General features: G+C 39.2%; 1 protein-coding gene across 1 annotated transcript; it reads left to right on the plus strand.

The window, feature by feature from the left end:
- Positions 1-325: 325 nt before the first annotated feature.
- Positions 326-1,477, plus strand: LOC139832093 (uncharacterized). The gene is made up of 2 exons (XM_071821579.1): positions 326-1,193; positions 1,301-1,477. The coding sequence occupies exons 1-2, from the start codon at positions 326-328 to the stop codon at positions 1,345-1,347; spliced, it is 915 nt and encodes a 304-aa protein (XP_071677680.1). The 3' UTR covers positions 1,348-1,477.
- The last annotated feature ends 7,038 nt before the right edge of the window (positions 1,478-8,515 follow it).

Raw genomic sequence — 8,515 nt, forward strand, 5'->3', positions numbered from 1 at the left:
TGTGGGTTAAAATTCGAATATTAAGTTTTAGTTTCCGCTGTGCTAGTAATGTTGAAGTCACATCTTATTTCCTAATTAAATTGGAACCAACGGAAAAATTAAATTAGGAAGTGAGAATTAATTTTAAGAATGATGATTTTATTTTAATGACCAACGTTGGACCAACGTTGTTAGTAGAATTTTCATTCTGCAAAAGTTAGTATTATCATTATTGATTCTATTTCTGCCCAACGGTGATGTAGAATTAATATTGAGGAGGTTCATGATTTAATTTGACCAACGTTGAATTAACTCATTTTGATGATATTTGCTTTCAGGAAATCCTATGAGTTTCATCTCGGCTATTGAGCCCCTCAATGGAGGGAACTATGGCTCATGGCGAGAGAAGATTGAGATGGGGCTTGCCCTGTATGACCTTGACTTGGCACTGATCGAGGCTTGTCCCAAAGAACCTAAGGACCCCGTGAGGGGCGACAAAGAAAGTGAAGATGACTTCAACAAAAGGGTTGGTGACCATGCACCAATAAGAATGAAGTACGATCTTGATCGTGCTAAGTGGGACTCGTCCAACAGAAAGTGCCTTATGGTGATTAAGAGCTCCATTCTAGAGGCTATAAGGGGAGCAATCCCACAGTGTGACACCGCCAGTGAGTACCTGAAAAAGGTAGAGAGCCAGTTCACTGGGTCTTCCAAGGCCTATGCGAGCACTCTCATTAAGAACCTTGTCACTACAAAGTACACTGGTGGTGGAGTAAGGGATCACATATTGAGGATGAGCCATATGTCTTCCAAGCTCAAGTCTATGGACATGGAGCTTCCAGAACAGTTCATCATCCATCTGATCTTTGCCTCACTTCCAAAAGATTTTGAGACCTTTGCTGTGAACTACAATGCACAGCCAGAAAAGTGGGCCATAGAGAAGATGATTGCCATGTGCGTTCAAGAAGAAGAGAGGATCAAGGGGCAATCTGGTTACTCTGTCAATTATGCCAGCCCAACCAAGAAGAGGAACTTTAAAAGTTCCAAGCCACAAGGGAGACCTCAGTGGAATCCCTTTTTCTCCAAGCCACATGGAAAGGCTCCAGATCACCAGCAGCACCAGGAGGTGGACAAGGACACCTGCAAGTGGTGCAAGGAGAAGGGCCACTACCAGAAAGACTGTGTGGCTTTCCTGAAGCATATGTGCAAGAAGGGTGAGGATTTAATTACTTTTGTAGATGAATCCTTATTTTTAAGTTATGCAAAATCTACTTGGTGGATTGACTCAGGTGCAACTGTTCATGTTGCAAATTCATTACAGGGATTCCGTATGAGCAGGACCCTGCAAAGAGGAGAAAGAAGTATTAAAGTTGCAAACGGCGTCGAAGCTGAAGTAGAAGCCATTGGAGAACTCCCATTAGAATTAGCAAATGGCTTTGTACTTTTATTAGTAGATGTACTTTATGTACCCTCTTTGCAGCGAAACTTAATAAGTGTATCACGCTTAGATGATGATGGTTTTGCTTGCCATTTTGGTGATGGACAATGTAAGATCAAGTTTAATAATAAGATTGTTGGTCTTGCCTTCCGACAAGAAAAGCTTTATTTGTTATCACTTTGTGAGATTGTGAATGTTTTAAGCGCTGAGAATGAGAATGCCTCCTCATCCCTGGATGGAAAGAATAAGAGGAAAATAATTGATGACGTATCTTCGAAATTATGGCACTGTCGTTTAGGCCATATTTCGAGGGGGAGAATAGAACGCTTAGTAAAAGAATCAATTCTTCCGCCTCTAGAATTTTCAAATTTAGAACAATGCATCGATTGCATTAAAGGGAAATTTGTAAAGAATATAAAGAAGAGCGCCAAAAGAAGCACAGGAGTTTTAGAAATAATTCATACGGATATATGCGGTCCATTTCCTGTGACATCTGTGGATGGCTATGATTCTTTCATAACATTCACGGATGATTATTCACGCTATGGTTATATTTATCCAATTAAAGAGCGTTCAGAAGCATTGGATAAATTCAAGATATTTAAGGCTGAAGTAGAAAATCAGCATAGCTTAAAGATTAAAATAGTAAGGTCGGACCGTGGAGGGGAGTACTACGGTCGCCACACCCCGTATGGCCAAGTTCCGGGACCTTTTGCGAGGTTCCTACAGGAACACGGCATAGTTGCCCAGTATTCCACACCGGGCGAGCCTCAGCAGAATGGAGTAGCTGAAAGACGAAACCGTACCCTGATGGATATGGTGAGAAGCATGTTAAGTTACTCCACCTTACCGGTTAGTTTGTGGATGGAGGCGTTAAAAACCGCCATTCACATACTTAATCGAGTTCCCAGTAAGTTGGTGTAACATCCCAAAATTTTCCAAATTTTGGAATGTGAAAATAAAATTTAAAATGAATGTTTCTTTGTTGTGTTGAATTAAAATTCACAAGGAATTGAAAATTTTGTATATATTGAAGAAATAATTTACAAAATGGAGTTTACAAAAACCTTTGGTTTATATTAAAATTATTTTACCAAGTTACCTTGTTTTCAAGGATTTCAAAACATGAAGATTGCATTTGAGAAATACAAAATTATATAAAACCCTATTTTGCAAACATTGCCCAAATAGCATATGTAAGCAAATTATTTGCCAAAGGGCATTTTATAAATTTATATTTTCCAAAACACTAGCAATTTTTCATATTTGATAAAGGGGTATTTTATGCAATTAGGAAAAATAAGAAATAAAATGACAAAGTGCAAACCCTAATATTTGAATTAATTTGTCCATAGTGGAAACCCTAAAATATTTTCAAAATATAAATATTTTATTTCCAAAAATGATCCTATAATGTTGTGCATCTGATAAGGTTTTCAAATATATTTTATTCATTTTTTTTTGAATAGTTTTGCCCTGGTTTTGGTTAAAAAGAAAATGCAAAAGAAACAAAGAGAAAAGAAAAAGAATAAAAATATAAAGATTAAAAAAAAACAGGAAACGGCCGGTCACTGGGCCGGGCCAAAACGAGACCAGATCAGCCAGCCCATATAGGCAGCCCGACATAACCGAGCAAGTCGCTCATCTTCCTCCTCCACCACGTTCAGAAGGCTGTAATGTACAAGCATGGCGCCTCCTCTTCCCCTCTCGATTCCATCGTCTCGACACAGCGAAACGCTTTGACTTGAACACGTAAATTACTCCCCTTTCAACCTAGATTCAATTCCCGGGATTAAATTCCTGTTTTAGTGCAGTGTAAAGTCGCCAATATTTGCCATTACGGCCATTACCGAGACAGCCTGTTTCCCTTCGTCTCCCGTGGCTCCACTCGCTTCTCCTCTCTATATATTCCACCCAGAGTTTTCCCATCGCAGATCACCTCCTCCATCACTCCAGCCCCCAGGCTGCCCCTCTAGAGAGCCAAATTCCTTCGTTGGAGTCCGACAGCCACGTCGGCGCCCTCGTCGATTTTATCAAGTACAAAGGGACTAAGCCCCTGTTTATTTCATCTTTTATCTTCTCTACACTAGGAGCATCTATTCTGATAGGAACATCATTCGTTTGTGCAGCAGATGATCCTCCACAATGACGGCGTTTGTCTCAGTGCGTACTTCATCGCTGCTAGGAGCACTGCGAAGGGAGCCCATCATCTCCACCACGATGCACGCAAGGTTTGCTGCAACCTCCTGGAGAACGGAAGCCCCTATCTCGACTCATCGGTCTAATCCCATGCCTGCACCGCCGTCTCCAACGTCACCGTCGGTCAAGTTCTCCTTCGTCGGTAAAGCCTTGCTAACTGATTTCATCTCCATTGATCGCTGAACCAAACCTGTTAGCCACCATACGATTTAGATCTCATCGTTCTTGTCGATTCTATTTTTAAGTGAAGAAATCTCGTCGAGTATGAAGCCTGCATATCTGAGCTCTGTCACGTATATTTGCCCCGCATGCAAACTGATCGATTGGATCAACTTTCGTTTGTGCTAGCTCAATTGTAACTTGAAACTTCAAAATTTTGTATCTTAATTTCTAGAGCTCCATTTTAGATGATTCCTCTGACGTTGTGTTCGTAATTAAAAACTCTATCCAATGATATCAGTTTTGTAAAATTTCGAAATTATGATTCTCTCTATTAGAACACATAATTTAAACCTCATTTTATTTGTAGTTTTAAATCTACAACTCCATTTTAGATGATACTTCGAGATTTAAGTTCGTAATAAAATTCTCTACCCGGTGATACTAATTTTGCAAATTTCTGAAGTTTTGACATTTCAGACAAATTTCCGCGTACCCTAATTTTCGTTTAAATAAAATTTTAGTAGTCCGTGCCTTCTAAAATTCATATCTATAGATCTATTAATCCGTTTCAATTGATTCTTCTGGCGTTGAATTTGTTATTAAATTTCCTATCCGGCGATATCAAATTTCCTAATTAACAACTTTTCGAAATCTAAAGTTAAATTATTGACCTTGAACCATATACTAGCTATCTCTAGAATATAAACACATGTATGCCTTAGTGCGAATATGATTGCAACATATCCGTCCAAGTTATCTTTAGCCGTTCAAACTATCAAATTCATCTTGGAAGCCAGCCATGCTCATGACATACCCGTATTGTCATAAAGCCATAAGATAGTTAAAATTAAATAAATGCAAACTCTCTCAATTGTTTGCTTTGCTTGACTACGAGTTGTTTGCAATGTATGTTTATGTGTGTTACTTTTATTTTATAGCTTGAACGGAGAGCTACGTGTTTTGTTGAGAGAATGTGAACGAAACTTCAACTATCAAAAGGCAAGTGTCGCTCATGTCCTAATATTTCTATGCATGTAGTTCTTTTTGTAGAAATGCATGTGTAGGTTGATTTCTTTGAAAATGTGTGTGTGCTATGCTAAATCCTATTATAGTTGTCTTAGGATTTCCTTAGCATTTCCTTAGGTTGACACCGTAAGTTAAAGTGCTTAGCCATGCTGGTAGATATGTGGTTGGGTTGAATATGATATACCTCGATGAGGTGAAAAATATTATGTTTCTCTCTAAGTAAAACAACTTAATGAATGAACTACCTGGGCGGATTGGTACGAGTGGAGCGTCTGCACGGTGAACAATGGTGGGGATCGCCGCCCAGGAACAAAGGAGATTGGACAAGTTCTTCGTCTAGAAGCTTCCATGTACAGCCGCATGTCATATGGGCTCTGTCTTGACTAAGTAAGTTGTAGGGAACCGTCCCGACGTGACCAGCAGATGTAGGTGTGTAGGTTGGAATGGGTCCGTCCTGAGGGCTCGGGGCCCTACTTCTGAAAATAGTCTCGGCTTAGTCTCTCGACCATTCGAGCAAAATGTGCATCATGGTGAGAACGGGCTGACTAAGCCATGCGGGTAAAGTGTACACACCTCTGCAGAGTGTTGAAAACTAAGTACTTAGCCGTGTCCCCGGTTACGGACAACTTGAGCGACTGGACTTTGAGCTGCTAGAAGATCTCTCTCATCTAAATTTCTAACTTAAAATACAATGGGTAAACTTGGGTAGTATTGTATAAAGCTGGATCGGCCGTGTCCTTCCCTGGTGAGCCAGTGTGATGAGAACGTGGGTTCATGCTATTATACGATAGAAATGTTTGAAGCTGAATCGGCCGTATCCTTCCCTGGTGAGCCAGTGTGATGAGAACGTGGGTTCATGCTCTTAGACATTTTATTTTCAAAGTCAAATGTTGTTTATAAAATATAGGGAAAATTATTACTTTCTGCAAATGAGCCTAAACTCCACCAGCCAAATATACATATAGGTGTTAGGCGCCATCTGTGTCCACCAAAGACACTTGCCAATACTATTCAAAGTGTATTGATCCTTCGGGCTGCAACGTTTCATGTTGCAGGTCTCAAGATGATGAGTAAGGAAATGTTAGGGGTTACAAGTCTATCCTCAACATGCTCGCCTGTGGCACGTGAAGACGAAGGACTCCATGCTGTTATGTTTGTCTGTTGTAAAATCTGATGATTCGCTAGCCTTGAGCTATGCAATTTGTAAGTTATTATGTATTACTGGATCATGCGATGTAATAAAGACCTTTGCTTCTTGGTATTACATCTTAAACTGTGTGTGCTAGCGATTGATCCAGGGACTAGCACAGAAAAGCACAGGGATCGGCACCCTACCGGGTGAGGTCACTACAATCGGTGTCTAAAACACCATAAGAGTTATGGACTAGTCGAGAACCGTCACTCAATTATCTGCGAGTGTGGGGCTGTCCAGCTGAGGCCAAAGTATTCAACCCAAACATTGGGAAATTAGATCCTAAGACAGTGAGTTGCCATTTCATTGGCTATCCAGACAAGTCAAAAGGTTATCGTTTCTATTGTCCAGATAGAATTACTAAGTTTGTAGAAACGAGACGCGCTGTGTTTCTGGAGGATGAGATGATCAGGGGGAGCACGGTATCTCGAGAAATCAACCTTGAGGAAAAGTGGGTGCATGCACCCACTCCGATGATTCAGGAACCATTTTTCTCGATACCTGCTGATGCCGCACCGACATAGGACAATGTCACTGCGACACCTGTTGTTAGTTCTCCCGTGGAAACAACAAATAGAAATGTTCCCACACATGAGGTAGAGCTGCAACACCCCCACATGGAAAATGTGCCAGATGTAGAGACCCTTAGAAGGTCTCAAAGAACTAGAAAGCCAGCTATTCCTGATGATTTTGAAATCTATGTCAGTGAAGAAGTTTAAATGGAGGGTGATCCCACCACATTTGAAGAAGCCACAAGAAGCGTTCACTCATCGAAGTGGCTTGAAGCCATGGAAGATGAAATGAGATCAATGAGTAGCAACAAGGTCTGGGATCTAGAGGAAATTCCTAAAGGAGCCAAAATAGTAGGCTGTAAATGGGTCTACAAAACCAAATGTGACTCTAGAGGGAATATTGAAAGATACAAAGCACGACTTGTTGCGAAGGGTTTCACCCAAAGAGAAGGAATAGACTACAATGAGACATTTTGTAACATCCCAGGAATTGGGGACAATAAATAGAGAGGACACACATGTGTGCATTGCTTTCATGCATAGAAAATTCAGGTAATTTTCGCGCATTTAAAATAAAATTTGACAAAGCCATTGAAGTCCCACTCAAGATGATGGAACTGAAGTAGATCATCAAGATGAGTGTGCTAAACTTCAATGTGGCTTTGGATTAAAAGCATATCTTGGGAATTGATATTTTGATCTATGGGATAGATCAAAATGAATGAATCTAATATATCACACATTACAGAAGGACTTAATACCAGATCTCCTGAGACCAGAACCTGGTATGTTCCAAATATAATTCTTGAGTTAATGTCAAGGAAATAAACATCAGACTAACCATCAACACTTGATCTATTCTATTATTTTGTATCACTGGATTTATACCAACATCACAGTGGAACCTAAAACCCTTGGGACCAGAGAAACCCTGTGAGGAACATCTGATCACTCATAATAACTATATCCATGCAAGAGAGACCAAGCTAAGTGATAAATTCTACTCCCTCCGTTCTTTTTTAATTGACTCGAATTTAGTACAAGTTTGTACTAAATCCGAGTCAATTAAAAAAGAATGGAGGGAGTAGTATTTAAGCCATCACTTAAAATGTTAAGTGAGAGCTATACCTTATAAATATTTGACATATGAAACCAGTCACTCATGATCCTCACCACTGGGTGTTGATCATGGCACCTTGAGAATTTGCATGAGAGTGGTAAAATAACTATGCATTCACTAGAGACCATAATACTAGTCGGAAATTGTGATACATAACTAGTAGTAGTAATTCATTAAGAGGTAGGGTTTTGCTACTCATAAATTAAAAGTAAATAGGAGGGGTTTATTCATGTGAATTAATGAGAATTTGGTTGGTCATGTTGAATACATGCAGATATCATGCTATATTGATGTGAATAAGAAAACCTAACAAGACCTAATATGATAAGCAGATATCATCCATCCCTAATAAAAATACTAGGTTAGTAAATAGTAATAATGGTGTTCCTCATCATCTTTAGTAAATCATAATAGTAGTACCTTGGTATTTGATTAACTTAAAACCTTCAGCCACACTCATATTAATAATTTGGAGTGACCATATTAATATTTGAGTAGGTCATCACCTCTATTAAAACTCATATACCCTAGATGCCTTAGAACTCTATACCATGATGCCAAGTCCATTACTATTGTATAGTTATTAATGCATATTGACAAATTAGTAGGAGGGGAGAAGAACCTCTACAAGTTAAGTATTTTTCATTTGCTCATATGGAAACCTAAATAATCTTAATTCAAGACATGTCTATGTAAGCCAAATTAAATCAAGCCTTGCATGATTCATAAAATAGGAAGATCCCTAGTAATTGCAAAGTAAGGTGTTGCAAATAAAAAAAATGACCTAGGAATAAATCTAAGTGATTCACATGAACACTAAAAAATAATAAGACCATGATATATGCTCATTTGATTTATTTTCCCAAAATGGAAAACTAATAACAAGA

Source organism: Lolium perenne, chromosome 6 (assembly GCF_019359855.2).
Source record: "Lolium perenne isolate Kyuss_39 chromosome 6, Kyuss_2.0, whole genome shotgun sequence".
NCBI classification, from domain to species: Eukaryota; Viridiplantae; Streptophyta; class Magnoliopsida; order Poales; family Poaceae; genus Lolium; species Lolium perenne.